We start from the raw sequence: 24,137 nt of genomic DNA, 5'->3' as shown, positions 1-24,137 counted from the left end.
CTAAATGCCCAAACACCAGCTCCTAGCAGAATGTTGGCTATATAATATGGTATACTCCCTTTAGAACCCATATCCAGTGCCAATTAATACTGCAAGCATGGGCACCCAAGCTCGAGGCGGATATCTTTGGCGCACGGCTCTCAGCGCCGAGTACCGACGCTGGGTGCCGTCATAGCAGCAATGTGTTCCGATGTGATGCGCACCCCGTGCAACAGTAATTCGGGGAACCAGGGATCGCCAGACACCTCCCTTGCTCAAACTTGGAGGTGGAATAGTATTTAATGTGACTAGGAAGTTTAGCGGCAGCAGGGAGAGCCGTTATTCGGCTCGCCCTGTGCCTACCTCAAGGGCAGCAGGATCATATGTATGCCCCAAGCTACCTGTTTTGCTCTGATGGCCAGCTAGCAACTTCTCTTCCCTTCTGAGATGGTCAGTGACCTTGTAGCATTATCCTGTCCCATAGCCTCAGAGTCAGTTGACATCTTAGAGAAAGCTACAGTAGGTAGGACAGTTTTTCTATGCAACTGTAGCTTCAGTCCCAAAACTGTCAACTTTAGCTAACACATGCTAAACCTTCTCAGAGTAGTCAACCAGGATTGTAGACGATTGTTCCTCATCTAGCCAGCCTGTAGACTTTGGCCTCAATTCACTAAGATCATGCTGGAGATAATAAGGCAAGAGAAAACTTACCTCCACATAAGAGAGAGTTATCTTATCTCTTCATTCCTTAAGTTACCTCCTCTGTAGTTAAGTTACCTCCTCTGTAGTTAAGTTACCTCCTCTGTAGTTAAGTTACCTCCTCTGTAGTTAAGTTACCTCCTCTGTAGTTAAGTTACCTCCTCTGTAGTTAAGTTACCTCCTCTGTAGTTAAGTTACCTCCTCTGTAGTTAAGTTACCTCCTCTGTAGTTAAGTTACCTCCTCTGTAGTTAAGTTACCTCCTCTGTAGTTAAGTTACCTCCTCTGTAGTTAAGTTACCTCCTCTGTAGTTAAGTTACCTCCTCTGTAGTTAAGTTACCTCCTCTGTAGTTAAGTTACCTCCTCTGTAGTTAAGTTACCTCCTCTGTAGTTAAGTTACCTCCTCTGTAGTTATTTTACCTCCTCTGTAGTTATTTTTACGTGCAGTTAATAAACAGCCTGTCTTTAACTCTGGAGTTATTTTAAGGATTGAAGAGTTAACTTAAAGACAGAAGAGTTAACTTTAGGTTTGCCTGAGGTAAAATGTTTCCTGAATACTACATGCCTTATCACCATGGTAACAACTCTAGAAGAGTTATTAAAGACAGGAGAAAAGCTTAGTGAATTGAGGCCTTTGCCACACTCTCTTTTAGCTCCTTTCTGTCAAAATCATGTCCATTGTAACTTTAGCCGCACACCCTAAATTCAACAAAATTTGACCACATCTTCCTCCTTAAAGGGATATACAAATTTCTTATTGACTTGGTATATTATTCTAGCTCTTTTGGCCTAGTGGAACCAAATATATGGCTTTATCACATTTTGAAAAATAGCAATATTTTAGAAAGAGAAAGAACATTTTAAACTTTTTAAATCTTTTGGTTGGTCTATGCCACAGGTGTCAAATACTTCCTGTCTAGTTCCTTCCTGCTCCCTGTGTAATAGAGCATTTACCCTCCTCCCACTGTTCCAAGTATGTTTATAATATAGTTAAATACAAGAGCAGTGTGAAATGGTTTCTTATTGGAGGCTGGAGCATGGTTTTGTGACGTGCACATGACTTTTGCAAACACACTGGAAAAAGTTAAAGTACTCCCGACCTGGTTTCCTCCCCCCCCCCCCCCTCCTACTTTAACATTGTTTAATTACTGGTGCTGTGACTAGCACACAGCACCTCCCTCTCCCCTCCTGTGCCCTCTGTAGTCCCCTGTTCTGCCCAGTCATAATCTTTGACTGAGGCAGAACGTCGATTATGTGTGGGGAGGAAGTGACAGTTCTTCCTCCCCTCTGCTCGGTAATAATTCCTCCCCCTCCACCTGCCGCTACAGTTCACCTAATGATTTACTGCACACAGCATGCAGGGGAGATGCGCTGAGAGTGATTGTGTGGTATTTGAGGTCGGAAGGATATCCGACCTCAAATACCACAGAATGGCTCACAGCACATCTCCCCTGCACGCTGTGTGCAGTATATCATAAGGGGAACTATAGTGACAGGATGAGGGGGATGATTTATAGACGAGCAGAGGGGAGGAAGAACTCACTTCCTCCCCGCACATATTTTATGTCTGAACGGGGCGGCAGTGGGCGCTGGAAGTGGAGGATGGTGCTGTGTGCTAGTCACACAGCACCAGTAAGAAAATATTTTAAAAGTATGAGGACCAGGTACCAGGTCAGGAGTACTTTAAATGTGTTATTGCACACTGAGTAGAGATGGCCTGTAGTTGCAGAACTGGCCTCAAAGCATTTAGTGGGAGGAGCTGGGTTGGGTCAAATGATCTGCTCTGTTCCAGGAAAGAAACTTCCACAGTATCAATAAAAAAGCTACTGCGTTCTGCCTCGCAAAAGAGGAAGACTATTTTAATAGATACAGCATAATACAAATAAAGTACAGATGTGCTCATACAGAGCTGTGTGCATTCCTAATTAAGGCAAATTTACTATTCTATACATTAAACAGGGTAACTGTCCAGTATAAAGGTAACAAATAAAGCACTTCAATCAGAATAAAGATGCTGATGAATAAAAATCTTACCTGATCTATAGAAAAGTACCGATTACATGATCCACATTCCCCGTAGTATGCATGTCGGCATGTCACACTGTCTCCATCAGGGTCATGTGCCAGCAGATTAATAGATGTTGCACAGTTACTCGGAATCCTTATAATCAAAACACAAAAAAAATGTTTTATCTTTCTTTATGGTTACTGAAAGGCAAGGATAATATAATAATGGGAGCTGAGAGTGAGACAGCAACGGGTGAATACCTGTTCCCCAAGGTGGCTACCCAGAGCAGGATAGTTCACCAGGCAACCTAGGCAGGTGCTTAGGGCCTAGTGGGTGTCAAAGGGCCCACCTGCTATCTACTTTGACCTCTCTCCACTTCAGCTTACCAAAAGGACCACAAGGGGGGCCTAAATCTGCTACCTTGCCCAGGGCCCCATTACATGTTAATCCATCTCTGTGTCTGCCTCTTACATGAGGAGAGAGTTCAGTCTCTGTTATATCTGTATTTGACCATAATAGCACAGCCTATACCTTTGAATAGCTGATCCTGAGTAGAGATGGTCAATGAAATGCAAATAATTCCAGCTTGCATGCAAATTTAGTGCACATTGTAAACCGCTTAGCACTAGGCCAATCAAATGCACTTCCTGACAATTTTCATTGGCCCAGTTTCAAGCTCCATACCATTTAGGAAAAACTGGACAGGACTGGTCAAAAGACGCACTTCGCTTCCGACATGCATATTAAGACTTTCACTTGAGATAAATTAAAATTGAATTAAAATGATTCTAAATATTTTCTTGCTTGCTTATTGCTTAAAGAGAATCTGTATTGTTAAAATCGCACAAAGTAAACATACCAGTGCGTTAGGGGACATCTCCTATTACCCTCTGTCACAATTTCGCCGCTCCCCGCCGCATTAAAAGTGGTTAAAAACAGTTTTAAAAAGTTTGTTTATAAACAAACAAAATGGCCACCAAAACAGGAAGTAGGTTGATGTACAGTATGTCCACACATACAAAATACATCCATACACAAGCAGGCTGTATACAGCCTTCCTTTTGAATCTCAAGAGATCATTTGTGTGTTTCTTTCCCCCTGTTCTCTTCTCATGCACTGAAGTTTCAGGCTGCTCTTTTCTTCCTGCAAACAGCTTTGCCCTTGTCTGTAATTCTTCAGTATGTGAAAGCCCAGCCAGCTCAGAGGACGATTTATCCAGCTTGTAAAAGATAAGAGAGAAGAGAGAAGCTGAACTAATCTAAATATCACACAGGCAGTGTGCAGAGAGGGGCCTGAAAGATACATTGATTTATTACAGAGACTGTGATAGCAGAAAGTGCTGCAGTCAGCCAGAACACATTAGAATAGCTTTTGGAACTTGTAGGATGATAAAAAACAGGATGCAATTTTTGTTACGGAGTCTCTTTAAAGGGCATTTTGCTATAGATGTGAAACTAATCCCTAGGAGAAAATGTATGAGAAAAAGTGAATTGGATAGGGCCCAATGTTTTGAAACAGGCCTTAAAGTGGACCTCCAGACTAAAAATCTACTCAGCACCACTGAAAAGGCTTGGTGTTTCTTTAACCGTTCACAGCATCAGAATTTTGTTTTTCTTACCCAAGCCTCATTTTTAGCTGCACAGAAGCTAAGCTCCGCCCCATCAAAGAAATCTGCCCAGGCATTTTTCCCCTGATGCTGTGCAAAGCAGGATGGGATTTCTGATGTTGTTGTTCTCGTTCAGCTGTTTTGGCGCAAATTTGTTTTTTAATTTGAGATTTGAAGCCTAGCACGCATAGCTGGGAGGGGTGATCAGGACACAGGACAGTTGTAACTGTGTCTCATGCTCTCTGTCACCTCCTTTCAACCAAAAAGATGGCTGCCCCCATGAAATCACAAATATTTGCCTGTTCTTTTAAAACAGGGTGGGTTAGAGATTATATTACCTATCTATATTAATTAACATAACTAATGTAACTTAATGACAGTATGTTTGTTTAGGCTGAACCTCTCCTTTAATAAGTAGCATCTAGATACTGAGGCCCATATGCAATTCACTTTTTCTCCCTGGTGATAATTTTAAAGGAGAACTGTAGTGAGAGGTATATGGAGGTTGCCATATTGATTTCCTTTTACGTAATACCAGTTGCCTTACTATCCTGCTGATCCCCTGCCTCTAATACTTTTTTCCCCAAGACCCTGAACAAGCATGCAGCAGATCAGGTGTTTCTGACATTTTTCTCAGATCTGACAAGATTAGCTGCATGCTTGTTACTGGTGTGATTCTGCAGGCAGATAGCTCAGCAGGGTTGCCAGGTAACTGGTATTGCTTAAAAAGAAATCAATATGACAACCTCCATATACCTCTCACTACAGTTCTCCTTTAAACTTATCAATAAAATGTCTTTTAAGACACCAGTAATCAAGAAAATGCTCAAAACAGTTTTGACAGTACCTTTTCACCAATTTTTGGTACTTTTTAAATTGCAAAGTGATGAAAAGTAATTTTAAATAGAAGATGAAACATTATCTCCTAGGAGAAAACTCATGAGAAAAAGTGAATTGCATATGGGCTCGAGTGTTTTAGGAATCAGAATTTCTCTTGTTCTTGGCATATACACTCCTCAGGTACATTCCGGTTATGCTCTTTGTCGATCTGCTAGACTAGTGTTACTGCCGTGGCACCCTGTTGCACTGGGACCACTTCTCAGGGGTGCCATCACAGTACAGCACTACTCATCAGAGCCTAGGGCTGCCACCCAGCTGGTATTTTTACCCCCACGTGCACCCCCGCACCTTGTGCTCCCACCCACCCCTGTATATTGCAGAGTATGGGCAGTTGAAGCAGTGTCTCTCTCAACACCTCCGGGCATCTCCAGAGATTTCTCAAGTAGTGGCTTGGAGTAGAGACAGATATGTTCCAGTTGGATGCTTTTTGAAGATAAACTATTCACCTTTTTTGCAAACTAAAGGACAGTATTCAGTGGCGTAGCTAGAGACTATGGGGCCCCATAGCAAAGTTGTCATGGGGCATTTAGATCTAGGGACTCTTTAGCAATGCAACCTTCCCCTACCATATGGGATATGAGTTGACTGGGCAGTTTACGTTTCCATGCATTGTACACTTTGTATATTGAGTCAAAGTCAGAGGGTAGAGAAACAAAGTTCAAGATTCCAGGAAAAATCCCGCTGCACCAGATGGTGGGATATTGTCAAAAAAACTTTCTTAGTAATCCATCATCAAAGTAGCATACAAAAGCTCACACGTATCGGAACAATGGCTCCTTAAGATATGATTAAGGAGCCGTTGCTCCGATACGCGTGAGCTTTTGTATGCTACTTTGATGATGGATTACTAATGTTTTGTGACAATATCCCACCATCTGGTGCAGCAGGATTTTTCCTGGATTCTTGAAGTTTGGCTTCTATTTCCCGGCTCCCACATGTGTTAAACGTGAGTGCAGCAGCCTTTCCACTTATTCCTAGAGAAACAAAGCAAAGTTAATACTGAACACATAAAGTAACACGTGGGCCCCCTCATCTCCGGGGCCCCATAGAAGTTGCTATGGTGCTATGACTATTGCTACGCCCCTGACAGTATTTCTGCTTTTGCTAAGCAAGGGTGCTGCTAAGTTTTTGGTGGCCCCAAGCAGTACATAATCCCCCCCCACCCCCCCCAAGGGAGCGCCAGGCACCGTGCCGAAAAATGGACGTGGCCGTAACATGATGTGGAGGGAGCCAACTGCATGATGCCACCATGTCAATATGGACCAGAAATCTCTGACTAATGCCATGAAGGTAGTTCTGATGGCAAAAAGGGTCATATTCAGTACTAGTAAGACACACCTAATATAATGAATTTTCTGGTCAGTGAGTTTCTTTTAGTTCATGTATGAGCCTTAACCTCGCTGGCGGTATGTTTATTTCCAATTTTTTTTTCCAAAAGCAGTGCAATTTTTTCACAAGCTTTCAGATTTATACCGCTTGATAGATCTGCGGCAGCCCTGCACGTTCCACACCTCCGATGGATCCACCTCGGGATTACTGCTCTGAACTGCAGATTTCCGCCCCGAGCCTGACTCTGGGTTACCGCTAAGGAGGTTAAAGCAAACGTGAACTGAAAAATGAAAGTCAAAATAAACATACACACATCATACTTACCTCCAGCGTAGTCTGCGTATCATTCTATTTCTCCTCTTCCACATCCTGTTTGTCTACTGTGATCGATGGAATTCTCTGTTCTACATTTTAAAAACGGTGATGACCTCGTAACAGCTTCCAGGTCAGCACTCTGCTAACCAGTAAAATTATTTCAGCCATAGAGAAATATGGAGATTACCTTGTATGAATTGACTCCAATATTTGATCCCCTTTAGCTGGATTTTTTGTATTGACCCAAGGATAAGTCTACCCAGCAAAGTTATTAACTGCACTTGGGAACCAGGAGGGTTTAATGACTGCACTGCATAAAGTATTGCAGCCAACGATTCCCCCAGGTCACTGAGTACAGGCATTATCCACTCCTCCTCTTAGTAAGCAAGCACTGCAGCCCAGTATCCCCCCCCCCCCCCCCCCCCTTGGGACTTAAAGACCTGTATTTTCTTGGCATTGCCTTTATTAAGAAAGTGTCACTTACCATTGGGCAATTGGTGCAAATGAGAATGTCACTAACAGTGCACACATTACTCAGTGTGCTCAGTATTGCAGCCATTGGTTGGTACAAATGTCAGTGTCTCACAAGCAATGAATGCCTCCAAAACCTTTTCATATCAAAAGCAATCTATACAGAATAGTGTTTTGCAAGCAAAAGGTGACAGTGGAAGGTGGGTTATAAAGCGTGCTGGCTGCTGGGGCTCACTCTGCAAAGGTTGAGAGGAAGGTGGGCCCCCCTTTGGGTCTGACTCGTGTAATTGACACCTACACTTTTATTTAGTGAGTCAGACTTAAATTTCTAGACTTATAGTCGAGTAACAATGAGGTACAATTCTTTCCTGCACTCTCACTTATCCCATGTAGTTCTGAATAATTTAGCAGATAGTAACACACTGACACACATGTTCAAACTCCAAATACATTGAGCTTTTTATGTACCCTAGTTATCTACTCATTGTTGGAATGACAATTACTGTAACTGTACCTGAGAATTGGAATGATGGTAGTCACAGGAGAGGTGTTGGGTTTATGAGTATCGGATCTGACTCCTAAATCCACTGTAGTTGAAAGTAGCCATCCCGGGGCAAAGTTAACAGTATTTACCCAGCAGCAGCTGTCATCCCTGTTTATGAAACATGAAGTATCTGTGTAATCTTATGAAGCATCAGTATAATCAACTGCTAATATATTTTGCTCATCAAATATCAGAATACAACATTTTTACCTAAATGTGCAGAGGTGTAATATATTCCTTATAATACACAAAAACTGAACCTTACTCAAAGGGCCAATGACAGATGGATATAGACTGATGAATTTGAGCCCTATGGGAGAAAAGCGCTATAGAAGTGTTATTGTTATAATTTGAGGTGGTGGTAAGGTTGTGCAATTATTAGACTGCCAGCTATTTTTACAAAAGCTACACGCTGCAGGACAGCTGTAAATTAACTAGGAAGTGGAGGAGACGCGATCTCCGTGACCAGCCTAACCCTAAGACTCCCCTGGTGCATAACCTTAAAGAGAACCCGAGGTGGGTTTGAAGAAATTATCTGCATACAGAGGCTGGATCTGCCTATACAGCCCAGCCTCTGTTGCTATCCCAAACCCCCCTAAGGTCCCCCTGCACTCTGCAATCCCTCATAAATCACAGCCACGCTGCTGACAAACAGCTTGTCAGAGCGGGCTGTGTTTATCTCTATAGTGTCAGTCTGCTGCTCTCCCCGCCTCCTGCAGAACTCCAGTCCCCGCCTGCATCCCTTCCCTCCCTGCTGATTGGAGGGAAGGGACAGGGGCAGGGACCGGAGCTATGCAGGAGGCGGGGGAGCAGCTGAGACTGACACTACAGATGTAAACACAGCCTCACAGCACGGCTGTGATTTATGAGGGATTGCAGAGTGCAGGGGGACCTTAGTGGGGTTTGGGATAGCAACAGAGGCTGGGCTGTATAGGCAGATCCAGCCTCTGTATGCAGATAACATTCTTTAAACACACCTCGGGTTCTCTTTAATCACTCCACCCCTGCTGCCTAACCCTAAACTACCCCCATACCTAACCCTAACCACTCCACCCTCATGCCTAACCCTAACCACTCCACCCCCATGCCTAATCCTAGCCACTCCACCCCCATGCCTAACCCTAACCATTCCACCCAATGCCGAAAAGCATTTCATCAGTCCATATTCAGGTTACGTAGATTAACAGTAACATTTGCATATTCCTGAATATTAACTTAGAAATATTAACTTATTTTGAGTAAAGTAGAAATTTGGCACTGAGACAAAACTTTGTACTACACGACTTTTAGGTGTCCATGGCAATATAGGGACACAAAAATACCTATAGATATCCACTGTATTAACCATTTCAGCCCATGGGGATTTTTCACCTTATGCATCAGAGCAATTTTCACCTCCCATTTATTCGCTAATAACTTTATCACTACTTAACACAATTTATTGATCTATATCTTGTTTTTTCTGCCACTAATTAGGCTTTCTTTGGGTGATACATTTTGCTAAGAATTCTTTTTTTATAAATGCATTTGACAGGATTAATAAGAAAAAAATTGAAACAATTCATTATTTCTCAGGTTTTGTCCATTATAGCTTTAAAATAATCTACACTACCATAATTAAAACCTATGTATTTTATTTGCCCGTTTGTCTTGGTTATGAAACCATTTAAATTTTGTCCCTATCACAATGTATGGCGCCAATATTTTATTTGGAAATAAAGGTGCATTTTTTCCGTTTGGCGTCCATCACTATTTACAAGCTTATAATTTAAAAAATGTTCATAGTATACCCCCATTCACATGCATATTTAAAAAGTTCAGACCCTTAGGTAACGTTTTATGTTTTGTTTTTGTTTTGTTTTTAATTGTAATTTTTTTTCCATTAAAAATTTAATTTGGATAATATTTTGTTGTGGGAAATAAACAGTTAATTTTTAATGTTATTATATGCGTAAATTTTAATGTAAAGTGTATGTAGATGTAGTTTTACTATTTGGCTACAAGATAGCCACCTTGCGTTTATTTTTTTCTCCTTGTGCTTCTTGATCACCGGAAGCACAAGGAGGACGGGGAAACTTTTTTTTGCAGAGAGCTTCGGTTTTTCTGCTGGGGACATGGATAGGTGATTGGGAACCATGTTCCCTTTCACTGATTCCAGGGCTACCGGGGGACAGCACGGGGGCGCGCCGAAGCGCGGCACCGCAGCAGAGCAGCCGCTTGGGCGTGAGGATCACGTCCGGGCGGCTGAAATGGTTAGAAAAGCTTTTAGATATCCATGGCATATGGATGTGAAAATACAGAACACCTATAGACGTTGGCGGCAGTCTAAAGGCTCATACACACATCAGACTATAGTCTTTGGAAAATGAAAGATCACAGACCAATCTTTTCCCATTCCATGTAGTATGAGAGCCATACCTACACAGTCTATTCTATGGAGCTGAACTCCACATCAGAAAAAAAATCTTTGCTAGATGCTGCACACACAGATGCTGTACAGACACAAAAGATCAGTATCTGCAAAAGATCTGTTCCTGCCAAAAATCCATTCCTGCAAATTGCACTGATAGTCTATGAGATCTGCAGATCATCATACACACATGATTTAACTGACATTCATCTGCAGATCAAGCAATCATCTGCAGATCTGAAAATCCATCCTGGTGGATCTGATCTGCAGATGAATGTCCGTTAAATCATGTGTGTATGATGATCTGCAGATCTCATAGACTATCATTGCAATTTGCAGGAATGGATTTTTGGCAGGAACAGATCTTTTGCAGATACTGATCTTTTGTGTCTGTACAGCATCTGTGTGTGCAGCGACTTGCAAAGATTTTTCTCTGATGTGGAGTTCAGCTCCATAGAAAAGACTCTGTAGAGTATGGCTCTCATACTACATGAAGGGTGGTAAGATTGGTCTGTGATCTTTCATTTTCAAAAGACTATGGTCTGATGTGTGTATGGGGCCTAAGGGTTAAGTTATTAAAAATAAAGTTTTGCGAGCACTTGTCTATAGAGATGGTCTGAACTTTTCGCTGGTGGACAGCTCCTGGAGAACAACGCATGTTTGCATCGGCAGGCGAACACATGGCGCATTCAACTCGCCCCCTATACATTAGCTTGGAGCCAAAATTTGACCCCTCACCCTAGAGTCAGCAGGCACAAAGCAGCCAATCAGCTATCCCTCCCTACTGGAATTACAGCCCCCAATAAAAAGCCAGCATGGCAGCCATTCTGCACTCTGCCTGTATGCTGTTTGAATGAGTGTAGGGAGAGAGCTATGCTGCTGACAGACAGTGATAGCGTTCGTTAGGCCTGTGTTCTGCGTGTTCAGTGCAGTATCTTGCTGCCAGCTACCACAGCATCCTGATCAACTACCAGTAGCCCTTAAACTTCAGATGCAACAAATATTAAACAGATTTTACTCACATGGGGCTTCTTTCAGCCCCTAGCAGAAGGCTGATTCCTGATCAATTTCATGCTAAAATCAATCCGGAATCGGCCTTGAACCAACGCATCTGCCGCACACCCGATTGAGCAAGTCGGCCCTACATTTTGTGGCATGTCAGACCGTTTCATTCAACCAATTTTAGCCAGAAATCAGTCGCATCTTCGATCAGGCATGCCCTTGGCGGCACCTATTTGCATCCTGTTTGATTATATTAATCGAATCGGATGGTCGATCAGCTGCTAAGTCACCTGAAAAATGGACAAGCGGCAAATTTGGTAGAGTGGGTATTTTGTGTTGCAGCAGTGGCGTACCTAGGGAGTTTGACACCTGGTACTGATTATTTACAGACACCCCCCAAAAACAACCAATTTTTTGGATGGGAGGGTTGACTGATTGGGGCGCCGAGCGTGTCGCTGCAAATTTTGGGAGATTTTTGGGGAAAAGGAGTGGTCAGGATGTGGACAGAGCTAACCGTTATGAAACTCTGTACTCTATGCAGTGCTGCAGAAGATGTCAGTGCCACTGGCTTCTGCAACAGCAGACTGCCCTGCATTATTGATCAATTTCTCTGATCAGGATAAATAATCAATAGTCCAGGGCACTCTGGTATTACAGCAGCCAGTGCATATGGCTACTAATGACAGGCAACTTCTGAAGCACTAAACACATCATGTCACTTCTCCCTGCTAATGTCCCAGCTGCAGCACAGCAATCATTCTCTCTACTCACCCTGCTGCTCTGCACATTCACTCACTGCAGGCTGTGGCTAGCGAGCGAGAAGACACATTGCCCACGGGACAGGAAGGGGGAGGGGTGCTACATCTAGTGCAGGAAGTAGTACAGTCCCATGCACTGCCTGCTGCTATTTTCCTGAATGTTGCCCAAACTATGAAAAAGGGTCCCTGGTGGAAGAACACAGTGACTGAGCACCACAGCGGCACCCCTAGCCATGGCTGCACCCGGTGCTGTGAGCACCTGCAGCCTTATGGTAGGTACGCCACTGTGTTGCAGTACTTAGGTGTGCTGCTATACCGAAGAGGCAGTATTTAAAGAGCTTCATCCCATCCATTAAGCTCTGGGAGTGTTTGTTGGACCATCAATTGGTACACAGATTTTTTTATATAATTACACTGCCGGCAGGTGTAGTTCATATAACAACAGGACTGCAGAGTATGAGTAAGTGATACAGGCCTGTGGTGTGTGCCAGCTGTGGACCCACGAACAGGGGTTGACAAACGGTGGTCGACCAGAATTGCATAGGCCTTTGGCTGGGCAATCGGGCAAGCCCTACACCGTGTTCGCCTAATGTGGGTTATAGAATACTGTGCTCATGTTGTGCTGGTATATTTTTTTATGGGTGTTTTTAAACTTTTTGATTTAAGCCGCTCACAATAAAAACCTTTTTGTACCATGTACACGAAGCTGCCCTTGGGTTTTTCTTTGTAATTTTGCAGAGCATGACTATACTGGAAGCGGGTGAGGCATTGTAATATTTGCACTGGTGTTTGGGGTCATTTAGCTACACTAATGAATGAGTAATGAAAGCTCCCAAGGGAAATCAAGTGACCAGAAAACAGCACCAAAGTAAAGTATGCAGAAACGTTTAAGGTGCCCATTAACATTTTCTTTATCTGGTACGATCTCTTGATGCACTTTTTAACAATTGAATTATACAGAAAACTGTGCAGTGTGTAGCTAAAATCGATGTTTAAAACTATACTATGGTCAATTGGAATAGAAATTTTGACCGATCCAAAAACTTGTATTTTGCTATGTAATTGGAAGAGAGAAAATGCCCTAATAAGCCTGTTTACGAGAACATAAAAACGAGAACACAGAGAGCCCAATATAGTGTAGTATGTATTGAAATACGTTGAGTGAAAGTGTGAGAATGAGATACTCACAAACAAGGGTTACTTTCCAGGCAACCACTGTACATGCAGGTGAGGAGATTAGATTAAATTCATTTATTGTATTTTCCCCAAAAGATGCGACACGTTTCGCAAGGCACAGACCGCTTCATCAGGCAATAAATTGGGGACAAACCGTAGCGATGGAGGCACTTTTCATGTTACCTACAAGCTACTGTTTGTCCTCTATTTATTGCCTGATGAAGCGTTGCTGTGCCTGCGAAAGGCATTGCATCTTTTGGGGAAAATGCAATAAATTAATTTGTTTGTTTGAACTGACAGTTATCATGTCTGTTATCATGTCCACCACTGCCTCCCAAGCATTTTTAAAGTTTTTAGAGATTTTTTATCCTGCTGGCGTCTCTGTTCTCTAGTACTTGTTTATGAGAACAATCGATAATTATTTACCAATTACTTAAAATCGTGAAAAGTGCATGCAAAGATTGCATCTGATGAAATAACTGTACTGTTAATGGGCACCTTTAAACTGAAATATAATATCAACAATGGCATCAATTCACCCACCTAACTTTTTGCTGAAGGTGTAAGGCTTTCGATAATTGTGCTGGTCTTCCTCCTCTCTTGCTGCCATGCAGCTCAGTGCTGCCTGAATTGCTACAAGAGACAAGGCTGTGTCTGCCCAATGGGCTGTGTCTAAAGCGCAGGCCAGCAGGAGCACTGTGAGCCAGTGGTGCCATGTCTGGGTGATGCTAAGCCGTAGACTGGGTCTCTCATATGAGTGCACCCGAGGGTCAGAGGGGGACAATAAGGACAGCGTATGTGGGGGGCAGGTGAGTCTCTTCCCATTGGCTGTCTGCTACTGTCAGTAACATTACACTGCATACCCCCCAACTTTTTGAGATGAGTAAGAGGGACACTTAAGCCATGTCCCTGCCACACCCCTAATCACACCCTTGGTACACCCATAGTCACTCATACCATAAAGATAGCATAAGAAATATATGTTGTATATAACTTTCTATCCTGGTTCGTTTTCCTTCCCTTCCTATTAACATTTGAAAATAAGAAATGTATTCATTGAAAGGATGGGAATAAAGTTTAGAGTCAATCAAACACATTTTCAGTAGAAAAATACATACTGTATATACCTTCATATAAGCCTAATTTTTCAGCACAAAAACGTGCTGAAATGTTACCACCTCGGCTTATATAGTGAGTCAGTGGAGCACAACAGATGGTGGAGCAGGTTGGGAATACACACTGAGCTTTTTCAGCAGATTTTCCGATCGTTTTTTGATTGATTTCCATTCACTTCTATGAAAAAAATAGTTCAGAAAAACGATCGAAATCAAATCGGACCTGATGGAAATTAGCTATTGAGCCATTTGTCTGCTGAAAAATACTCATGGTGTATTCCAAGCATTACACCGCATGTCTGATTGTTAGCTACCAACAGCTCAGAGCTGAAGATAAACACCGAACACTTTTTCTTTATTTATCAAATGCTCTAACCTTTGTGAATTTCAATTTCTTGAGGTATTTACTGCACAAGTGGGTAATTTACCTCACTGCTCGGTAATTTTACTTTTCAGTGAGGTAATAGGTTTAGTGAATTGAACTTTGACAACATGTTCGGTAAAATCCGCTATTTTGTGCATAACTGAATGCGGTAATGCTTAGTGAATTAAGTTCAATGAGTTAGTACATGGGTGATAATCTGAATTTCTGAACTGATAGTCGACATCTTACACTAGTGTGAACGGTTTGTCGCTGTATACACGTCTTTTCATATAACCTTCACTTTGGTACCAGCGGCTGGGATAAGTGGTTTTGTTTTCTACAGGCTGCACAAGGCTCTCTGTCTGACTCCCACAATCCCCAGAGTAGCAGTTCCAGTAAAAATAATAATTGCCATCAATGAAACCTGCTTTGTATTTGAAGTCAACCTGAAAGACAGAATATGATAAAATGAAAAAAAACAAAACAGATTATATTCTGGCATGTAACCAATATTTATAGACATAATATTCTCCTCAAACTCATATCTGTAGCTGCTAGCGAATTAATCAGCTGCGGGTTAACGGAATGGCAGTTCAGTAGTAAATAATCAATAGTAAATGCATTAAGAACGCTCCCATTCATCTCAATGCAGGAGGCGAAGGGTCCCAGCAGTAAACAATGTGAACTGGCCCTAAGGTTAACAAAAAGTTTTATTGCAGCATTGACAAAATAGATCAGTTGAGATTGAGAAAGGCATTAAGAACAACCCTTTTAAAATAATCTAAGAAGTCTATAAATCTACAAAAATGACCATTTATTCAATAGAGATTATATGCATTGTTTCCATAACACATAATGGGCTTGGTTCACTAAACCGTGATAACTTAAATATCACACCTTATCAAAGTTAACATGCCTTATCAGAGTAGCAGTAGGAAGCCCATCAACCTCCCACACAGATTGATATTATTCGGATTTTGACCAAACTGAACTGAATGGCCAATATTTGTGGCAAAATTGACTCTACTCTGATGCCAAACACCAATACTACCTGGATGCTCCTGATTCCTGTGCAGGTGGTATGGCTTGTTCCTAGGAATCAGGATTACTGCACAGTTAGTAATAACAAGGTGGCATACATTTAGGAAGAGTGCCATCAAAATAAGTCTAGAAATCATAAACTCTTACCACCCAGCCATCTGAAAGCTTCTCCACAGCCCTGAAGTACATAGTCCCACCCTGCATGTGGGATCCCAGCACAGCCGTGATAAGAGACAGGCACAGAATCAGCACTGCCTGTCTTGCCATCTCTGTACACTATGCATGTGAGCCTGTCCCGGCTACATATGTCTTATATACTGTATATTCCACATCTGACAGCTGAGTGACCTGTGACCTTTGCAATGACACTTAATTTCCCACTATAAAAAGAAAATAACAGATTGTAATTAACCTCTTTTGATGATTAATGTTCGCCACATACACCTCAAATCAAATGAGGAAGCCAATACAGTGTAAACAGTTCAAACTGTTATTACAAAAAGATAAACTACATGACAGGACTGAATTTTTTTAAAATATTAATATGTTTATACTAGGCTACCTAAGCCCGTTTAAAAACGGGCTCTAGGTAGTGAAATAAGCGCTGCCAGTCAGTGCGCGCAGGCTCGGCCACCCCAAGCGCGCACGCACACCCGGCCGCCCGCCACGTACGCGCACCCAGCCGCCCTGCTCTCTGGCCTGACCTCCCGTCCCAACGGCTGTCTGTACTGCGCACATGTGCAGTACAGAAAACCCACGGATGGACAGGCAGGGAAAGTGGATAGCGCAAGGACAGTTAGGTTTTATTGTATAGGGCTAGCAAACCTAAGCCCATTTAAAAACGGTCTGTGTTTCTCGCCGAGCACGCGCTCACCAACCGCTGTGCGTGTGTCCGCCGCACGTGTGTCCGGCCGCTTGCTCACATGCCGCACACCCAGCCGCCTGCTCACATGCCGCACACCCGAACGCCTGCTCACACCCGAACGCCCACTCACATGCTGCAAACCCGGCCTCCCGCTTACACGCCCCCCCCCCCCCCCCCGAGCTCTAGGCTCCAACTACTGGGCTCCCATCTAGTTACATCCCTGCCATGTATTATCTTTACTTCGATTACACAGTTGCAGCTCCATCACATTGACAGTAGGCCTCCTTTCCACGAACTGTTGAGCTGTGTGCTCCGCAAGCAGTTTCCAGGCAGCAGCGAGCAGTTACCAGGCAGCAGCGAGCAGTTACTAGGCAGCACTGAGCAGTTGAGAGAGTTTGAGAGGCATTTCACTGCCTATCAGCAGTCCGTGGAATGGAGGCCTGAAAGTGTATGGGCGGTTTCTGAGAGTTTTCTCCTTTAGGCCTCTTTTCCACGGACAGTTGAACTGTGTGCTCAGCAAGCAATTACCAGGCAGCAGTGAGCAGTTACCAGGCAGCAGTGAGCAGTTACCAGGCATCAGTCAGTTACCAGGCATCAGCAAGCAGTTGTGAGAGTTTGAGAGGCATTTCACTGCCTATAAACTGTCCGTGGAAAGGAGGCCTTAGGTTCACCCACCAAAGTACATAGTGTAAACAAAATACTGTATATTTATGAATATACCTGTATATATATCGGTCGATTGGGTGGGAAATTGCATCGTGTTTACCCAATATTAGAGACACAGGATTAGAGGGACAGCCAGGCGACTGGCATTGTTTAAGAGAAAATAAATATGGCAGCCTCCATATTACTCTCACTTCAGGTTCCCTTTTAATTTATTTTCCTCTTTGATTGGCCACACACCCTTTTAGCACCTCCATTTTACCTTACGTAATCAGAATCAGAATTAATTTTATTTAGCCAAATAATTTTACATACAAGGAATTTGACGGAAGCAGACAAAACGATACAAGGACACACAGTGTAGATTTTACAAGTGAAGGACAATATATAAGTTCAATCCTCTATAATAAAACCCATGTGTCCCTGTGTCACGCTGTCCCTGTGTAGCTTGGTCCTTGCTTTTTGCTACTGCGCATAGGCGCAGCACGGACCCAGCCTTACAGAGACAGGAGGACGGGGCCAGGGAGATGGGCGGGTGTGTGAGCGGGCGGACGAGTGTGGGGCGGGTGTGTGAGCGGGCGGACGAGTGTGCGGCGGGTGTGCACGCGGCGGTTGTGTGCGCGTGCATAGGCAGTAACATGCGGAGGGCGGCGGCGGCGGTGAAAAACAGACCCTAGAGCCCGTTTTTAAACGGGCTTGAGTCTGCTAGTTGGTAATAAGAAGGGTGTTCATTTTCAGTACTGTACTGTACTGTAATGCTTTCCAGTCCTAGCAGTTTTAGAGTGGTTCCTCATTGAGCATGGCTACCACCTGAGGTAAAAAGCTGTTTCTATGCCTGGAAGTTTTTGATGCCACTGAACGGTATCTCACTCCTGAAGACATAAGTTGTAAGATGGAGTGAGCAGGATGAGAGAGGTCAGAAGCAATCTTGGTTGCTCTCCTTCTGCACCTACTATCGGAAAAGTCCTGCAGGGAAGGTAAGCTACAGCCAACTATTTTTTTCTGCTGATCAGATGATGCACTGCAGTCTCACCTTTTTTTATGTTTCCTCACTTGAGAAGAAAAGCCTGGATTTTGTGTCTTTATTATGGACTGCTTCATATTTAGCACTTTACCTACATTTTTAGAATGCCTAAGGCCCTATTTACACTTAATTCGTTGCGTTGAGTTGTGTTAAGTTTTGTCTCGTCGCATCCCATTGCCAAAATGGGACGCGATGCAACTCAACACAACGCATTAAATGTAAATAGAGCCTAAAAGCAATCCAGGTAGAGAATATAATGAGAAAAGATGAACTGTTTAGTGGGTGGCCACGATTTTTTTTCCAGGCCATTTTCTTCAACCCCATCTCCTTTCCACCTCCAGCAATCAAGTATACCCCACACTCCTCCTAAAGAACATCAATAGTAACTTAGCCACAACTCAGGCAACCTGGACAACTTAACAGGATCCCAGATCCATAAAAGGTCTCCCATCCAGTCATAAGCTGGGAATACACCATGAGATTTTTTGGCAGATAGATGGTTCGATAGATAATTTCCGACATGTCCGATCTGATTTTCGCTCGTTTTTCTAATCTATTTCTCATAGAACTGGATGAAAATCGATCAGAAAAAACGATCAGACAGTAAATCTGCTGAAAAATCTCAGTGTATTCCTAGCAATAGACCCGGCAAACAAATGCTTTCAGACAGGATTTGTGCAATGAGCACTTTCATTCTGGCTGTGGCATAAAGTGTCTCAGGCAGGACTGTGAATCCACCTTTTGGAGCAATGACACCTGCGTGCATCACATAGCAAATGTAATAACAGATCTCATGCAACACATATGGACTTTGTGTGGACTCATCATTGGGTCTGAAGTCACAGGGTGGAAGGCTGTTATACACAGTGCTGCTCATCCAGATTCCGGATATCCGGGTAACCCGGATATCCGACCTTTTGTCAGCTTTCCGTTCGGATTCCAGATACCTGGGCTCAAATCCGGATAGCTATCTGTGGATAGTTGGCTGGCAATGCGGATACCCACGGATGTCCGGCGGATATCCAAATCTTGAGATACTGTAACTAAGTAGATGACGTCCAGGATGTCATTGAGCCAATCAGAGGGCTCCCAGCAAAAGCCCTAGCAACCAATCACAGAGGGGAACCCTGGCCAGCCCCACCTAACCTCATTGAGCTAATCAGAGGGCTCCCAGCTTAAGCCCTGGCACCCAGTCACAGAAAGAAACCCTGGCCAGGCCCCCCTGTATAATAAGGAGGGCTAGCATGATGAGAAATCTCATCCTTGCTTGTGAATGTTCACTGAGAGACATGCTCCAGTGCTGCTGGCCTAGCAAGTGCTGTACACAGTGATAAATCTAAAGCTATTCAGTGATTAACTTCTTCACTATCACTACAATATTGTTGTTTTGTTAATTAGCTTTATTTCATTGTGTGACAGTCAGAGTGTGTGCTGCAGGGCTGTTGCAGGCAGCTGCTATGTGTCTGTGTGTGTGCCGAGCCTGTGCACAGACCACCAGGCCAGCTGCTGCCTGCTGGCCAGCTATTAGCCTTAGCTAGCTACAGTATAGGTTAGGTTAGGGATTAGGGAATAGGATTACTGTATTATTGTGTAGTTAGTACTGTAGTACTGCAGTCAGTGCTAGTAGTTGTTAGAGTAGTAGTACTACTGTGTTAACTTACTACAGAACTGCTGTGCTGCTGAGCAGTGCCAGTGTGACAGTTAGTGTCTTCTCCTCTGCTGTCTGACTGTCATTCGGCACGTGGCCCATGGCACGTGTAACGTGGCACTTGACACATGGCACTTTGCATGTGGCACTTGGCACTTTGCATGTGGCACTTGGCACATGGCACTTGGCATGTGGCACTTTGCACGTGGCACTTTGCACTTGGCATGTGGCACTTTGCACTTGGCATGTGGCACTTTGCACGTGGCCGGTGGCATGTGGCACGTGCAAAGTGCCACGTGCCAAGTGCAAAGTGCCATGTGCCACTGCCAAGTGCCATGTCCGGCATGCTCCTGACAGACGTTACACCTGCTGAGGCTGCATTGCCCTGCTCCTGCTGCCTTTGCTGCTCCCACCACCAGGGTGCCACAGGCCACTGCTGCTGTGCTGATACCACCTATATTAAACCCAAAACACAATTGCTGCGTAATTTTTTGGAGGTGTCTGGGCTGAAAACTGCCATGTCCCAGTTGTGCGGTTGGACTTTGGACACAATGTGGGCTGCAGGACCGCTGTCTGAAACCTAGTCCTGATGTTAATTGACAGCCATTTTTTTTTGTTTGGGGGGGGGGGGGGGGGATATTAAGTCCCACGGGCGTATCAATAGGGCCTACAGCCCCTGCTCCCGCTTGGGGCCGTTTTGGGGGGGCTGGAGGGGTCGCAGTATGAGGGGAAAGCCATGGCCACACTCAGTGGGGAGGGGGAGACATTCCCCCCCTCCCTCACCTCGAAGCTCTCCCCTCCAGCTTAAATTACTGTCTGGGCAGCGGCGGACAGTGTGTGGCCAGCAACAGCTACATACCTTCCGTGCGCTCCAGCGTGCGTTCCTCTCTCTAGTCTTTGACGCGACTTCCTATTTTATACAGGAAGTTGCGTAGAGGGGAGAGCCCCGAGGTGAGGGGGGGGGGAATGTCCCCTCTCCCCACTGAGTGTGGCCATGGCTTTCCCCTCATGCTGCGACCCCGCCAGCCCCCCAAAATGGCCTAGGGGGGGCGCTCAGAATTTCTGCACGGGGGCCCGGTGGGGCCTAGTTACGCCCCTGTTAAGTCCCCACATCATCAATTAGTGTTTCCCTTTAAAAATTAATGTTGCTACATGCCTCATTTACCCTAAAAAACATTTTTAAAGCAATTTAAAGGCCACTTCCGGTTTTCCTATCCAGATATTCGAATCCTCCCGGATACTGAGGTCAGATATCCGATTCGGATCAGAAAAGTTTGAACTCTGATATCCGACCCGGATCAGATATCTGGGTATCCGGATCTGAATCCAATCCGGATTTTGAAAAGGGGTATCCGAGCAGCACTGGTTATACAGTTTCAGCACCCGGAAGAAGAACCTGCACTTCTGTGCTACAAGCTCTCTCCTCAGCAGAACAAGATCCACAAGTGCCGTCTGTCAAGTGGAAATATTGTAACACTGATGTGCAGGCTCTTCATCAAGTTGCTGGAAATTTGGAGGTGTTGATTGACAGTTGTAATATGATGAATGGGAAGTAACTTGCCAAAGCGTTCTGAAATAATGTAGCTTCAAGTGCATCGCATAAGCTTCCAGCAGAGGGTGCAGTGGAGTTCTCATCTACTTCTATGGCATGTCTTTCTCAGTATCTTGTTGCTTCTAGGCTAGAGCCCTCATATTGAATATAGGATTGTTAAGCCATACTGTAAAAAAGTTTTTATATGTTTGTTTGTTTTCTTCTCCATTTGAATAACCTACAATCTGTTTACAGGGGGCACTACAGCGAAAAAATGTAAAATATGTGCAAACATATAAAATTAAGTAGTACGTTTCTTCCAGAGTACAATGAGCCATAAATTACTTTTCTCCTATAATGCTGTCACTTACAGTAGACAGTAGAAATCTGACAGAAGTGACAGGTTTTGGACTAGTCGATTTCTTCATAGGGAATTCTCTGCAAGGCTTTTATTCTTTATAAAGATATTCCTTAAAAAGGATTTAAACAATGATGCTGGCCAGCTTCCCGACCCCCTACACAGTTTTTTGGCAGTTGGACAGAGCAACTGCCATTCACTAAGTGCTTTTGAAAATAAATACAGTATATCCCTGAGAATCCCCCATAAAGAGATGGACTAGTCCAAAACCTGTCACTTCTGTCAGATTTCTACAACCTACTGTAAGTGACAGCAACATAGGAGAAAAGTAATTTATGGCTCATTTTACTCTGGAAAAAATGTACTTCTTATTTGTATATGTTTGTACATATTTAAAATTTTACAGTTTTTCGCTGTAGTGCCCCTTTAAGTTTAAAAATACTTTATTTATTGTAAAAATAAGACATTTTATAGAATTTCTTTCACAAAGTACATCATATTCTGTTAGGAAAGACAGCACCCCGTGCTTTGCCTGAAATGATTCAGGCATTCTATACAATACCTAAATTTCATACTTTGCCTGTAACATACAGGATCTTCTAAAAACAATTAGCATATTGTGATGAAGTTCATTATTTTCTGTAATGTACTGATAAACATTAGACTTTCATATATTTTAGATTCAAATACACACAACTGAAGTAGTTCAAGCCTTGTATTGTTTTAATATTGATGATTTTGGCATACACCTCATGAAAACCCAAATTTCCTATCTCAAAAAATTAGCATATTTCATCCGACCAATAAAAGAAAAGTGTTTTTAAAACAAAAAAAAGTCAACCTTCAAATAATTATGTTCAGTTATGCACTCAATACTTGGTCGGGAATTCTTTTGCAGAAATGACTGCTTCAATGCGGCGTGGCATGGAGGCAATCAGCCTGTGGCACTGCTCAGGTGTTATGGAGGCCCAGGATGCTTCGATAGCGGACTTAAGCTCATCCAGAGTGTTGGGTCTTGCGTCTCTCAACTTTCTCTTCACAATATCCCACAGATTCTCTATGGGGTTCAGGTCAGGAGAGTTGACAGACCAATTGAGCACAATAATACCATGGTCAGTAAACCATTTACCAGTGGTTTTGGCACTGTGAGCAAGTGCCAGGTCGTGCTGAAAAATGAAATATTCATCTCCATAAAGCTTTTCAGCAGATGGAAGCATGAAGTGCTCCAAAATCTCCTGATAGTTAGCTGCATTTACCCTGCCCTTGATAAAACACAGTGGACCAACACCAGCAGCTGACATGGCAGCCCAGACCATCTCTGACTGTGGGTACTTGACACTGGACTTCAGGCATTTTGGCATTTCCCTCTCCCCAGTCTTCCTCCAGACTCTGGCACCTTGATTTGCGAATGACATGTAAAAGTTGCTTTCATCCGAAAAAAGTACTTTGGACCACTGAGCAACAGTCCAGTGCAGCTTCTCTGTAGCCCAGGTAAGGCACTTCTGCTGCTGTTTCTGGTTCAAAAGTGGGTTCATGCTTCCATATGCTGAAAAGCTTTATGGAGATGAAGATTTCATTTTTCAGCATGACCTGGCACTTGCTCACAGTGCCAAAACCACTGGTAAATGGTTTACTGACCATGGTATTATTGTGCTCAATTGGCCTGCCAACTCTCCTGACCTGAACCCCATAGAGAATCTGTGGGATATTGTGAAGAGAAATTTGAGAGATATAAGACCCAACACTCTGGATGAGCTTAAGGCCGCTATCGAAGCATCCTGGGCCTCCATAACCCCTGAGCAGTGCCACAGGCTGATTGCCCCCATGCCACGCCGCATTGAAGCAGTCATTTCTGCAAAAGGATTCCTGACCAAGTATTGAGTGCATAACTGAACATAATTATTTGAAGGTTGACTTTTTTTGTTTTAAAAACACTTTTCTTTTATTGGTCGGATGAAATATGCTAATTTTTTGAGATAGGAAATTTGGGTTTTCATGAGCTGTATGCCAAAATCATCAATATTAAAACAATAAAAGGCTTGAACTACTTCAGTTGTGTGTATTTGAATCTAAAATATATGAAAGTCTAATGTTTATTAGTACATTACAGAGAATAATGAACTTTATCACAATATGCTAATTTTTTGAGAAGATCCTGTATATATTCTAGTTTGGTTCCCAAAAATGTGTCTTGTTAACCCTCCTGGCGGTTTATCAAAATCCGCCAGGGGGCAGCAAAGCCATTTAAAAAATTATTTTAGCCGCTGCTCAGTGGCATCCCCCCAGCGGGATCTCCTGGAGGGCTTCCCCCGTCGCCATGGCGACGGGCGGGA

General features: G+C 43.5%; 1 protein-coding gene across 1 annotated transcript in view; it reads right to left on the bottom strand.

Moving 5' to 3' along the window:
• The window catches only part of LOC137539075 (uncharacterized), a 73,777-nt gene that overhangs the window by 48,060 nt on the left and 1,580 nt on the right, over nt 1-24,137 (bottom strand). Inside the window, exons 2-4 of the mRNA XM_068261548.1 lie at nt 14,924-15,120; nt 7,820-7,957; nt 2,711-2,837 (exon numbers count right to left, since the gene is read on the bottom strand). Of these exons, the coding sequence (XP_068117649.1) occupies nt 2,711-2,837; nt 7,820-7,957; nt 14,924-15,120 (462 nt within the window). The remainder of the gene's footprint in view (nt 1-2,710; nt 2,838-7,819; nt 7,958-14,923; nt 15,121-24,137) is intronic.

Source organism: Hyperolius riggenbachi, chromosome 11, assembly GCF_040937935.1.
Source record: "Hyperolius riggenbachi isolate aHypRig1 chromosome 11, aHypRig1.pri, whole genome shotgun sequence".
Classification (NCBI taxonomy): Eukaryota; Metazoa; Chordata; class Amphibia; order Anura; family Hyperoliidae; genus Hyperolius; species Hyperolius riggenbachi.
Note: the sequence above shows the minus strand (reverse complement) of the source record. Positions and strands in the feature narration are given on the sequence as shown.